Genomic DNA, 13427 nt, shown 5'->3' with positions numbered 1-13427 from the left:
CTGACTCTGTGTGATCTCGGCCGAGTCATTTCACCTCTTTGCTTTTTAGTGTCTCCACCTGTAAAATAGGGATAATGACACTTGTGCAACTTTGTATGACTCTTTGACATCTTCAGATGTGAAATGTTGTTGTTGTTCTTAATCACCATTACTATTCATGGCAAAGAGTCCTCCAATACGTCTGTTTAGTCTATAAGGTGCCACAGGACTCTTTGCCGCTTTTGCAGATCCAGACTAACCCGGCAGCTTCTAGGTTTTTTATTTGATGTCTCCCATCCAAGTGTTCACCTGGTTCACCTCTGCTTAGTTTTTGAGATCAGATGGGATCACAGTATAAGGTGCTACGGACTAGAGGGAAGCTATGTTGATGTAGATTTTAATATTCAGTATTCATTAAGCAGTTTCACTTTTGTTGAGCCCTAAAAGGTAAGAAGTTCAGTAAAACAGAAATTTTCCTTTTTCTTCCATGGGGTTGCAGTGAAGAGGTAGGAGTCACCCCTAACCTCACAGTTTGGGAAAAGCTGTTATATAAATTTAGTAGTCAAGTATCAGAGGAGTAGCCGTGTTAGTCTCTATCCACAAAAACAACGAGGAGTCCGGTGGCACCTTGAAGACTAACAGATTTATTTGGGCATAAGCTTTTGTGGGTAAAAAACCCACTTCTACAGATGTAACTTAGAAGTGGGTATAATAATCCAGCCTTTAAATTAATTTTAAATGGGCACTTCATTAATTTTTCTTAAATACTTTTTACATTTCTAAAATGCAGCTAGCTAATCAATATATTACGAGTAACAGATAAACTTTAAGAGCCACATCTTCAGCTAATGTAAACTGGTATGTGTCCATTGGCTTTGGCGGAACTACCCTGATTTACACTAGCTGAGGATCTGGCCCTAAGTTTAAGTACAACTTTATTTTTTTCATAGCACTTATCATACCTGTAATATCACAAAACACTTAACAGCATTAAAAATAGTGGCAGAGGGACAAATAAAAAACGAAGCACTCACAAGGGTGGAAGCATGTTTTCAGAGGAGATTTTAAGTGAACATTGCACTGCTATAGTGCCTTTCATTCAAGGATCCCAATACTCTTTAATACATTAATTAATTTACCAGTCCATAACCTATGCCGTGTTAGGTGAGTATTACTTTCTCCATTTTACAGATGAGTATATGGAGGCATAGCGTGATTAAGCAATTTTCCCCAGTGTTGCTTGATATAATATGCCAAACTTTTACAGTGAGTGAGAAGCAAGGCTATGTCAGATGACAGGAGTTGCAAAGGAGGAGGATTTCATCCCAACAGTGACAAAATTAAGCGAAGGGACAGAGAAGACCAGTGATAAAATTGAGGGAGAAAAGTAGAGATAGGTGTGGTCTATAATGTAGGTAGGAGCTCACTATGGAGGGTGGTAAACAGGAGGGTTGGAAAATTTCTTTATAAAATTAGAGCATTACCTTTCATATTCATGGGATTTTTAAAGCCAGTTTCCAGTTACTAAGAATGCAAAACATTGCCTGGCCTAGTGTCTTTTTCTCGTCCTTACCTTTTCTAGCTTCTGATTTTCTTTGCTGTAGTTTCAGGTCTTTTCAGAATAACACTTTTATTTGGTTCTATTTTGGGTTTCTTTGAACAACTGTTAACAGTAATGGATGTCTAATTCGCAATATTTGTAATCATTCAGTAGCTCTCAGTCATTCTTACCTCAGATTGATTGTCCTGTTTCAATAGCCTCTACATTTATACTGAAGAGCAAAGAACAGAATTATACACATCTTTGATATTTCCCATTATTATTAATTTGATTTTCTTCTCCCATCACTAAGATGTGCTGTTAAAGTTTGCCATATTATATTAGGTGACAGAATTCATTCTTCTGTTTGAGTCTTCACCGTGGAGTATGTTATCTGTGAGGACAAAGTTCGAAGATGGCCTAAAACCATAATTAATTTAAAAAAATTAAAACTTGTCTTTTGAAAGTATTTTCAGATATAGTTTAAGGCCGTTCTGAGAGAGCTCACTCCCATACCTAATTGGGGTTTGTCTAGTAAGTTTTGACAGCTGTAAGTGGAAGTTGATAAAGCTCTGGAGTACACTGATGCAGAAGATGGGTTATTAGACTCTCAGCTCTCTGTGTACACAGATATCTAATAGCTATCAATTCCATGACAGGAACTGGCAAATAATATTTGAAGGGTAAATGGATTTCTTACTTAAATGTTAAGTTTCCATTACTTGCTCTGGCAATTTCATCTTTAAAAGGAATATGATGTGAATGCTAATGATCATGAATATGCTATAAAACTAAGCTGGGCTGCCTTAGGATGTGGACTTCCCCATAATGGGTCTGGCAGTATCCCACATTCCTGGTGGTGGGAAAAAGTCTTTTGTCCAAATTCAACCCTAGGATAGGTGGGCACGTAATCCAATGACTTCCGTGATGGTTGTTCTTGCTTACACAAAGGTTGAATTTGATTAATTGTTTCTGCTGGCGGGTGCCCTCTCCTCCTGTCTGGGCTGTAGGAAGAATAAGGTATGGAGATTTAGGTTAGATATTAGGAAAATCTTTCTAACTATAAGGGTAGTTAAGTTCTGGAATAGGCTTCCAAGGGAGGTTGTGGGATCTCCATGATTGGAGGTTTTTAAGAATAGGTTGGATAAACTCCTGCCAGAGATGGTCTAGGTTTACTTTGTCATGCCTCAGTGCAGGGGGCTGGACTTGATGACTTCTCAGTGTCCTTTCCTACATTTCTGTCATTATATGGTTTGTCCATAGCATGGAGACAATCATACAACAAAAGTGTCACCCTGGTCTTCTCTTTTCATCATATATTGCACAAATACACTGACTTGTTGCTCAGGTGGGAGGTTGATTTGTTTTGATTTGCTGCATTTATTTTTTTGTCATCTTCACTTCCAGCAATGAAGATGGACCCAGTGCTAAGAGGGCAAAAGCTGAAAATGAAGAAGGCAGCTTTAGCATCGCAAACCTTGCTGAAGGCAGTGTCACCACTGTAAGCACATCTTTACAAATCCTCTCTTTCATAGGAAAGACTAGTTCTAGAGCCTCCTTTGGGGACTCTTTCTATATCTTAACTGAAATATATTAATGGAGGGGCATCTCTCATCTGAAATACATTTGATTGAGAATTTTGAGATTACTTTCTGCTGGATGTAAAATGAACTGACTAGCCCTGAATGTAGTAGCCAGCTAGTTCTGATTGCTTTTAAGGCAAAATTCTTCCTTCCCGACATGCATGGAACTCCCAAGAGCTATTCCATAGGTGTAAGGGAAATAGAATTTCAGAACTGAGATTCACTGTTAGATACAAGAGCAGAATTTGTGCTCTTTGTTTTCTCTTGTATCTTCTTTAAAAAACAGAATAAAATCCTTCATATTCCATTTTTCCAAATGTTGCTATGATTTCAGAACCTATTGTTTGTATTGCTTGGGGATACAAATCACAAAATTGGTTAATTCTGCCACCAAAGTTAAACAGGTAAATTAGCTTCCTATCTGTTAGGCTTCATTGGCATGCAAGTATGTGTCGGAGCTATGCATCTTCCTTTGCTTGATTGATTTTGGTGTCAGAGAAAAATAGTTATTTTATATAAATTAAGATAAAAGGATATCTCAGTTCTTTTCAACACTTGAAATGTATGACATGATTCAAAAAGAAAGAGGGCTGTGCTCATTTCACACCGAACATAAAAATCAGATCTTCTAATAGCATAGCATGGTATACTTTTGGGAAAAAAAAACAAACAAACCCCAACCCACTAACAGATGGGCTTTCAAAGAAGCAATTTATTAGAAGATCTGTGTTAAGAAATGTTTGCTTGTAAAGCATTAAAATATAAAATAAATTTAGAAGAATTTTGACTTACTGTTTAGGGAGCAGAATTTAAGTACACCTTTTCCCTGAAGCCAAAAGGGGGCCCCTCAGAGGCAAAGTATTACAGGATGCAAACTGCAAATGGATTGGCTACATAGCCTTTTTCCATTCCCAGACCTTTACTGTGAAAGTTACTTGCAACCTAAAAAATTATATACCTTTTCCTTGCATTCTTTTCAGTTTGCTGTTAGAATACTAGGGGCCAGGTACTTCCCTCAGATCCACAAGCCAGTACTTAACAGAAGGCAAAATTTGGCCTTAAAGAAGAATATAACGTTGTGGGTTAGATTTATCAAGTAGGGAACAAAGCCAAGAGCATTTCTCCTCTACCTTTGGAACAGTGGAACCTTTCGAAGAGAAGACGACTGACCTCATATTTTGTTCTGACTCAGAGTTAATGTGGTACTCTGGAAAAAGGATGCTAAGCAGTGTAGATGTGTATTTCTGTAGCTCTTCTGCCCATTTGTGCAGTGAATCTTTCTTTATGCCTGACGTGCTTTTAGTTCCCTTAGATTTTGTGAGGTCTCTGCACTTGCATGCTTTCTCAAAGCGTCAGTTCTGAAATGTCAGACTGGACCAGAAAGGGCAGCAGTTAGCTGAATTGAGTATTAGCTTTTCATTTCCAGTGTCTTATTGGAGGGCCAAACCAACTACTCTGTACCGACATTGCTAAGAACTCTCACTCCTAATTAAGCATGTGTTAGGACAGTGGTTCTCAAGCTAGGGCTGCTACTTGTTCAGGGGAAGCCCCTGGCGGGCCGGGCTGGTTTGTTTACCTGCCGCGTTCGCAGGTTCTGCCGATGGCAGCTCCCACTGGCCGCGGTTCGCTGCTCCAGGCCAGTGGAGGCTGTGGGAAGCAGCGCAGGCTGAGGGATGTGCTGGCCACCCTTTCTGCAGCCCCCATTGGCCTGGAGCGGCAAACCGCGACCAGTAGGAGCCGCGATCAGCCAAACCTGCGGATGCGGCAGGTAAACAAACCAGCCCACCCCGCCAGGGGCTTTCCCTGAACAAGCTGCAGCCCTAGTTTTTGAACCACTGTGTTAGGATGAATAAGCAGTCTTTGCTACAAAAAGTCTGAAAGCTGAACTAGCCAGCAGCCTGAATTACTGTACTTCTGACCTCCAGTGCCTAGAGAATGTGATCAGTTCATAGGAGGGAAGTACAGGAAGTGTAAGTTCATCTTGTATAGCTGTTCATATCAAACCTAGCCTTTGATCAGGGTTAACATTGCATCCTAAGAATTGTCTTTTATTTGACCCCATAATACCAAAAAATGTAGCTTCTCCATCCATATTAAAATAAATTGAATTGTAAATATTTCTGTTGATATACAGGAGGAAAGGGGAGCTGTGCATTGTCATGTAGTATAATCATTCCTCAATCTTTTGTAGGTTGGAAGTATTAACCCTGCAGAAAACTTCTGTTTTCTAGTGAGGCAGAAGAATGCAAACTTCAAGGAAGGTAAGTTGCTTTTATCGGTCTTAACTCTATTTAACAGCATCTTCAGTTTTCAAATATCCATAACAGAAAAATCATCACCACAGCTGGCACTAATTGGCTCTCTTGTTGACAGCCTCAGCTGAGGGCAGGGATTGCGTGAACTGTATAAACTGAACATTCTGCTCACTTATGGAGAAGTGGTTTTTCTGCATCAGGATTGAGGCATGTTGGGAGGGCCACATGTGAGAAGTCTGTCCTGCTACTGCTGATTTATCCTGTTCTGTGAAGAAATAAGAATTTAGTTTCTAATAATCTGCATAAATAAATAGGTATCCCCTGTTACTCTCATGAGTGAGTGAATGAGGATAGGTGAAATTAGGGGAGAAGTGAAAGTGAGAGTATGAATAGCTAGTATATGAATGATGGGAGATAGGAAGGCAGCACTTGTATGTATTAAATGTGCACTCAATCAGCCTATTATTCAGCACTCAGAAAAGAAAAGAAAAGAAAAGAAGGGGGACATTGATGTAGAGGCGAGAGAAAGTGCAAACTGCAGTGACCAGTCCATTAACTGTGATATTTGCATGTCCTGATCTTGAAAATCCAAGTACAATTTCCTCTGTGTTTACACCATTTCCCTCCCCTCACCCTTCTGGGGTTGGCCATCAGTTTAGCATAATCTCTAGGAATCCTGAAAATATTCATGGAGCATAGTTACAGTGGATTGAGTAAAAGACTTAGAGCTGCAAACGAGATCCAACCTGGAATACAATGAGAAGAGTGATCCTGTACTAAGGCGCAGACAGGTGCAGCGGTTTCAGGTGGTGCCTCCCAGAAAATGTTAAAGGGACCCTCTGTCTCTGAAAACCTTGGCTTTCAGGTATGGGCAGAATGTGTTCAGAAATAGTCTTCACTTGTTTGAGAACCTGCTCTTTTGCATTAAAGCCCCCTTTTGGTGACTGATAGTGATTGCATGTTAGGAACAAAAGCACAAGAACAAATCCGCACAGACACACCCCTAGAATCCCCACCAGGGGTATTCTATCTGCTACCCAAGATCCATAAACCTGGAAATCCTGGACGCCCCATCATCTCAGGCATTGGCACCCTGACAGCAGGATTGTCTGGCTATGTAAACTCCCCCTCAGGCCCTGCGCCACCAGCACTCCCAGCTATCTTCGAGACACCACTGACTTCCTGAGGAAACTACAATCCATTGGTGATCTTCCTGAAAACACCGTCCTGGCCACTATGGATGTAGAAGCCCTCTACACCAACATTCCACACAAAGATGGACTACAAGCAGTCAGGAACAGTATCCCCGATAATATCACGGCAAACCTGGTGGCTGAGCTTTGTGACTTTGTCCTCACCCATAACTATTTCACATTTGGGGACAATGTATACTTTCAAATCTGCGGCACTGCTATGGGTACGCGCATGGCCTCACAGTATGCCAACATTTTTATGGCTGATTTAGAACAACGCTTCCTCAGCTCTTGTCCCCTAATGCCCCTACTCTACTTGCGCTACATTGTTGACATCATCATCTGGACCCATGGAAAAGAAGCCCTTGAGGAATTCCACCATGCTTTCAACAATTTCCATCCCACCATCAACCTCAGCCTGGACCAGTCCACACAAGAGATCCACTTCCTGGACACTACGGTGCTAATAAGCAGTGGTCACATAAACACCACCCTATACCAGAAACCTACTGACCGCTATTCCTACCTACTTGCCTCCAGCTTTCATCCAGACCACACCACACGATCCATTTTCTACATCCAAGCTCTACGATACAACCGCATTTGCTCCAACCCCTCAGACAAACACCTACAAGATCTCTATCAAGCATTCTTACAACTACAATACCCACCGCTGAAGTGAAGAAACAGATTGACAGGGCCAGAAGAGTACCCAGAAGCCACCTACTACAGGACAGGGCTAACAAAGAAAATAACAGAACGCCGCTAGCCATCACATTCAGCCCCCAACTAAAACCTCTGTAACACATTATCAAGGATCTACAACCTATCCTGAAGGACGACCCATCGCTTTCACAGATCTTGGGAGACAGGCCAGTCCTTCCTTACAGACAGCCCCCCAACCTGAAGCAAATACTCACCAGCAACCACACAACAAAAACACTAACCCAGGAACCTATCCTTGCAACAAAGCCTGTTGCCAACTGTGTCCACATATCTATTCAGGGGACACCATCATAGGGCCTAATCACATCAGTCACACTATCAGAGGCTCATTCACCTGCACATCTACCAGTATAATATATGCCATCATGTGCCAGCAATGCCCTTCTGCCATGTACGTTGGCCAAACTGGACAGTCTCTACGTAAAAGAATAAGTGGACACAATTCAGACGTCAAGAAATATAACATTCAAAAACCAGTTGGAGAACACTTCAATCTCTTTGGTCACTCGATTACAAACGATTAAAAGTGGCAATTCTTCAACAAAAAAACTTCAAACACAGACTCCAATGAGAGATTGCTGAATTGGAATTAATTTGCAAACTGGATACAATTAACTTAGACTTTGAATAAAGACTGGGAGTGGATGTGTCATTACACAAAATAAAACTATTTCCCCACGTTTATTTCCCCCCCTACTGTTCCTCACACGTTCTTGTCAACTGCTGGAAATGACCCACCTTGATTATCACTACTAAAGGCCCCCCCTCTTCCCCCCCCCACTCTCCTGCTGATAATAGCTCACCTTACCTGATCACTCTTGTTACAGTCTGTATGGTAACACCCATTGTTTCATGTTCTCTGTGTATATAAATCTCCCCACTGTATTTTCCATTGCATGCATCCGATGAAGTGAGCTGTGGCTCACGAAAGCTTATGCTCAGATAAATTTGTTAGTCTCTAAGGTGCCACAAGTACTCCTTTTCTTTTTATGTTAGGAACAGTGTAAGTGAGAAAGAAACTGCTTTGAAATGCTGGTAAAAGAGAGAATCTACTATTTTTAGGGGGAGGGGATTGGGAAAAGATTTTCACTTATTTTGGATCATGAATTCTTTCTATGACACCTTGCTTTCCCTTTCCCCCCATGATCCATTTGTTGGTTTTGACTGTGCTTTTCTCCTGCCCAGGGAAAGACAGGGCTCCTACCTTGGTTGCTCCCCCAGTAGGAGGTACTTTATTGGATTTGCAGGTGGCCTCTAGACTGGCGGTGGTCAAAGTGCAGCCCATAGAGTTCTACAAGGAGGCTCATGGTTGACAGCTTTTTTATGGATGTTTGGCTGCTGGAAGCTACATTCTTGGGATGCATTCGTTGTTCCATCTTGATCCAAGCAGCCAGGTCTCTTTTCTGAATGGGCAGTCTCCGATGGCCACACCTCCATATTAATTTCAAGCTACTCTGTTTTTTGTGAAATAAATGCAGCAGTCAAGATTAGCAGCGGTAAAGCAGAATACCTACCAAGATCCACAGAATGTCATAGTTTGATGTACTGATATAAAAGCATAAGAGGTCACTGTTAAGATTTTGCATTGAAGTGTAAGTTGGATGAAGTTGGGTATGCATTGTTGCCTGTAGGAGATAGAAGTGAAAGCCTTACGGAGGGTGTTAACAATAGTGTTTTAGGCAAAATGAAGATGGAAAGGGCTGCACAAGACTTTCTGCTTCGTATTTTCATTCTTTTAAGGTTTTGAGTAGATGAAGTATGTCCTCCCACAACCGACTGCCACTAACTGTCGTGTTTGTTTGCTAATCAAAACAAAAGGTATCAGCAGCATGTAGTTCATGGGTATTTCACTCAGTTCTTTGCACCTTTGAAACACAGATTGATGTGTACGCTAAGATGTATATTAATTTATGAATACCATCTGTTAAAGCTTAAATCACAGTTTATTGCTCAGAAGTTTGATAGTCAAAACTCACTTAAATTGTAAAAAAATGGCCTGTTTTTTTAAATGGTTTTTAATTAAAGCAAACAGCAGAAATCCCCTCATTCAGAAATTGTATTTGACATTGTACTTCCAAATCTCAGATTCATCAAGATGCAGTGGACTATACTGTAGGCTAAAGTGGAATCCAAATAAAAACCATAAATAAAATACTCTGTTGCAGCAATTAATTAAATCATGCAGGAAAGCGATTTAAGCCACAAATACTAAAATTTGCATAATGGACATACTGAAAACTTTATATTTAAGGTTATATTTAAACTTGTCCGTTATTCAGTAGCTGTCCCTGAAATGGTTGCCATCTGTGTCTGGATGGCTTTTGTTGCTTCCAGCAATCTGCCTTCATTTTGTGTATGATATGGGCTATAATTACAGGATATGGTTGTAAGGAATGTAGTTCAGATACCCATTAAGGAAGAGAGATGGGAAACACTGTGTAAATAAAAACATTTTCAGCACATTCATTTTTCTTCTTTAAAGCCTTAATCGTAGCTTGATATATAAAAAAATTACAGACATACTTTTTAATGGCTTGATATATTGCTTTCTTGTGGTGTATAATAGTGGACCCTGCCTTCAACTTACTGAATGGTTTTGGATTTTTATTCTTTTGATAAAAGAACAGGAGGACTTGTGGCACCTTAGAGACTAACAAATTTATTTGAGCATAAGCTTTCGTGAGCTACAGCTCCATTATTCTTTTGATATCATATTTAAGGAGGGAAATATTTTTTTCTTGCAGGAAATGTGAAATGTAAAGCCCCTATGCAGAGAAAGATATATTATGTGACATTCAAATAGTTTATTGAAAAAAGTAGCCAGATACCAACCTCCATTTCATTATTTTAAAATCTGACATACAAATGAGAGAAAAAAGAGATTGTGTTCGATTTTGCTTCTTTATGAGGTAGAAGAAATGCCTGAGAGTCTTCCATGCCAGGCAGAATCTCAATTTCTAATGAAAAATAAAAAAAAAACGTGGAATAAAAAAAACCCCCCTGTGCTGACTGAAGACCTAGTCAAATGACTGTGCAAGAGCTAAGAGAATAAAAATTGAGCTAATAAGAGGAGAAAGGATTTTTAATCTGACTGTTTTAATATTTTGGAGAAAAGAAGGTATTTTTTAGACATTAAAGTTATATAGGTGTTAAAAAAGTAGTATTTTAAAGATCAACCACGCCACCACCTCCTTTCTCCATTATTAAGGTGAGGACACTAATGATACACATCTTACACCATCCCCAGCAAGTTCTCCAGCAAAACCATTGAAGCCTGGACCTGATGTTTCTGGTATTTCCCAGGTTAAAACAACAACAACAAAAACCCAAGCATGAAAAAACCCTTCAGAAAGGCTTGACAGAATATTTTTTGTTTTAAAGACATGAAGAAGGGTACAAGCTGGTCCTGTGCAGTGACTATGGTAGCACTTTACAAGAGTGGGCTCTAGCTTTATGGCATTCATGGAAGAAAGCAGTGTGCGTGCTAAGTAAACAGAGGGCCATGTGCTGAGTTTCACAGTATACACGTGTAACCCTTTTAGTTAGCAGAAGCCAGCTCATTGAAAGTATATTGTATCTATTGGGGTTGATTAGAGAATGTCCTGATTTCAGACAGGCACAAGCGTTGTCCCAATTTCAAACAGGCAGGGGCAGAAGCACTCTCTGAGACTGGCACTCCAATTTGTTGTCAAACCATAATCATCTTCACTTTGTAACTGGAGCGTTTGTAGTTTGTCGCTGTACAGTACCACTTGTGGCTGACATGGTCTGCTGTATTTGAGGAGGCCAGCTTACTGGTGTGATAATTATTGCGGATGAAACGGGCATTTTTCATAGCCTGTGTTTTTTTTCAAATAGCTTCACTCTGTTGTTTACTGTTCATGGCCACAAATATGTCATAATATGCAGTCTTGCTGAGAGTAGGTTACAAGTGCTCAGTCATCCACAAAGAGCAGTTCCTCTAATCTGGGCTTCTGACAACTTTGTCAGTGCATGCAAATAAAATAGATTAGTTTCTCTGAGTGAAATCTAGTCTTTACTCCAGGGATAGATCACGAGTTGCTTCACCTGCCGTTGCTGCAAAGAAAAGTCTGAAACACAGGAGGGACATTATGCACCCTGCCATCATTATAGTGCCAAAAGGGTTGACCATCATTTTACCTGGATAGACTTTTACAAGCCTGCTGTCTATTCTCCAATTGTTGGATAATAGTGGACATCTTATCCTGGCAGCCATATTTTCTTATAAGTCCCCAGAGACTAGGGTTGCTGACAGACTTGAGTTGGATTGATAAAAGAATGTGCAAAGATCTTTGTTTTATTCTGTGAATTTTCCTTGCAGTTGTTCAGCAGCAAAAATCTTATCTGACAGCCTCCATTGTGGCCAAAACACATGCTGGTTCTGGCAATGTGGTGTCTGATGTCCAGCAATCAGTTCAGATTAGAAGAACTTTCAGTATTCTCCGAGTAAAGAGGCATTGCTGCAATTACAGCTGTGGAATTTATGGTGAAGAGCACTGTAGAAATGCCTAGAAAGAATTAGTAATACCACTGTCACTCTTTGAGTCTTTCTGCTTGTTGCAATGTTGTCAATTTTTCTTACTCCCAGACATTGCAGAGAAATGACATTAGAGAGTCAGTCAGTGCATCACATCCCCATGTATAGATCCCAGCAAGTATCCTGCTAGGCCTAGGAGACTCATAGTGTTTCCATAGCTTTGCAAATCTTCTCATAAGTAGAAATTATATCCAGGTGGTTTTACATCAGATTGTTTCATGTTAGTAAGTGAATTGCTGTGATGATAGATTTGATTTGGAAATTTAGCAAATGTTCAAACTGGGGTGGTACTTTCTTGATAAGCATCTCTGTATAAAGAAGTGCAACAAAGATTTTTAAGGTTTATTACAAGACACTAGTATTTCTTTTTGGTATGTATTTGATTTTAGTTCACCTGTTTGCTTATCACCCCGGGTATCTTTCATATATCAGAGATAGTTTGTACTTTGCTGCCAGATATACCAAAATCCATGACTGATTTGATGAAAATACTTAAGCCATTAGAAGATTTATGTATTAAATTGCTTGGAAGTTCTCTGTAAATCTGCCTCTTATCTGCAGATTAACGGTCACCCAATGCAGTCGCTTAGCTGCTACCAGTTATACCTGTCATTGTATGTAGTCTATTTCTCCTCAATATCTAATCAAGCATTGTATGTTGTATTGTGTTTTGGCCCAAACACAATACAAGATTATATATCCGTGTTTATTCACTACTGCGTCTTTAAAGCAATGCAGTTCTTACTTCTTAACTACTTGGCTTGAGGACTTTAGAAGTTGAACTTGTATGTATGTTTATTGTCTTGGAACAAAGTAGCTACTGCTTGATTGATTTTACCTGCTAAGGTGACGCTTTACTGAGGTATGGTAGTTGCATTGTGCAAGAAACTACTTGGAGAGCCTTGTGGGCTTGGCTACACTTGCAAGTTAGAGCGCATTAAAGCAGCCCTGGGCGCCCTAACTCACGACCTGTCCACACTGGCAAGGCACTTAGAGCGCCTGGACTCTGCAGCTCCTGTTAATCCACCTCCACGAGCAGCATAAAGCTTGCTGCGCCTTGGCTGAAACGCCCCGGCGTCAGTGTGAACAAGGTGTTGCATTACTGCACTCTGATCGGCCTCCGGAAACGTCCCATAATCTGCTTAAGTCAAGTGAAAAGAAAAGGAGTACTTGTGGCACCTTAGAGACTAACCAATTTATTTGAGCATAAGCTTTCGTGAGCTACAGCTCACTTCATCGGATGCAAGTCAAGTGGCCACTCTTGTCATTGTTTTGGAATCGCTGCAGGAATGCGGATATCCCCTTTCAAAGCTCCGTTTCTGACAGCCGGCATGCTTATCTGCTGTGGGATAAAGCAAACCATTACTGTGGAATGCTGTGTTTGAGACAGAGAGGCGGGCGAGAGGGGGGTCTGCTGCTGTCTGAACTTACAAGATAGCATGCTGACATGCTCTCAGCCCCCCAAAACACACTGTCTCTTCCCCCACATACACACAACACACTCCCTGTCACACTCCCCACCCACCCCCCATTTGAAAAGCACGTTGCAGCCACTTGCATGCTGGGATAGCTACCACAATGCACTGCTCTCTG

The 13427-nt window shown here is 40.6% G+C and overlaps 1 protein-coding gene across 1 annotated transcript in view; it reads left to right on the top strand.

Annotated features, from left to right (window-relative positions):
- The window catches only part of XRCC5 (X-ray repair cross complementing 5), a 78094-nt gene that overhangs the window by 42843 nt on the left and 21824 nt on the right, over positions 1-13427 (top strand). The window contains exons 15-16 of the mRNA XM_048869315.2: positions 2927-3020; positions 5294-5363. Coding sequence (XP_048725272.1) covers positions 2927-3020; positions 5294-5363 — 164 coding nt within the window. The remainder of the gene's footprint in view (positions 1-2926; positions 3021-5293; positions 5364-13427) is intronic.

Source organism: Caretta caretta, chromosome 11 (genome assembly GCF_965140235.1).
Source record: "Caretta caretta isolate rCarCar2 chromosome 11, rCarCar1.hap1, whole genome shotgun sequence".
In the NCBI taxonomy this organism is placed as follows: Eukaryota; Metazoa; Chordata; order Testudines; family Cheloniidae; genus Caretta; species Caretta caretta.
This window is presented reverse-complemented; position numbering and strand designations above follow the sequence as displayed.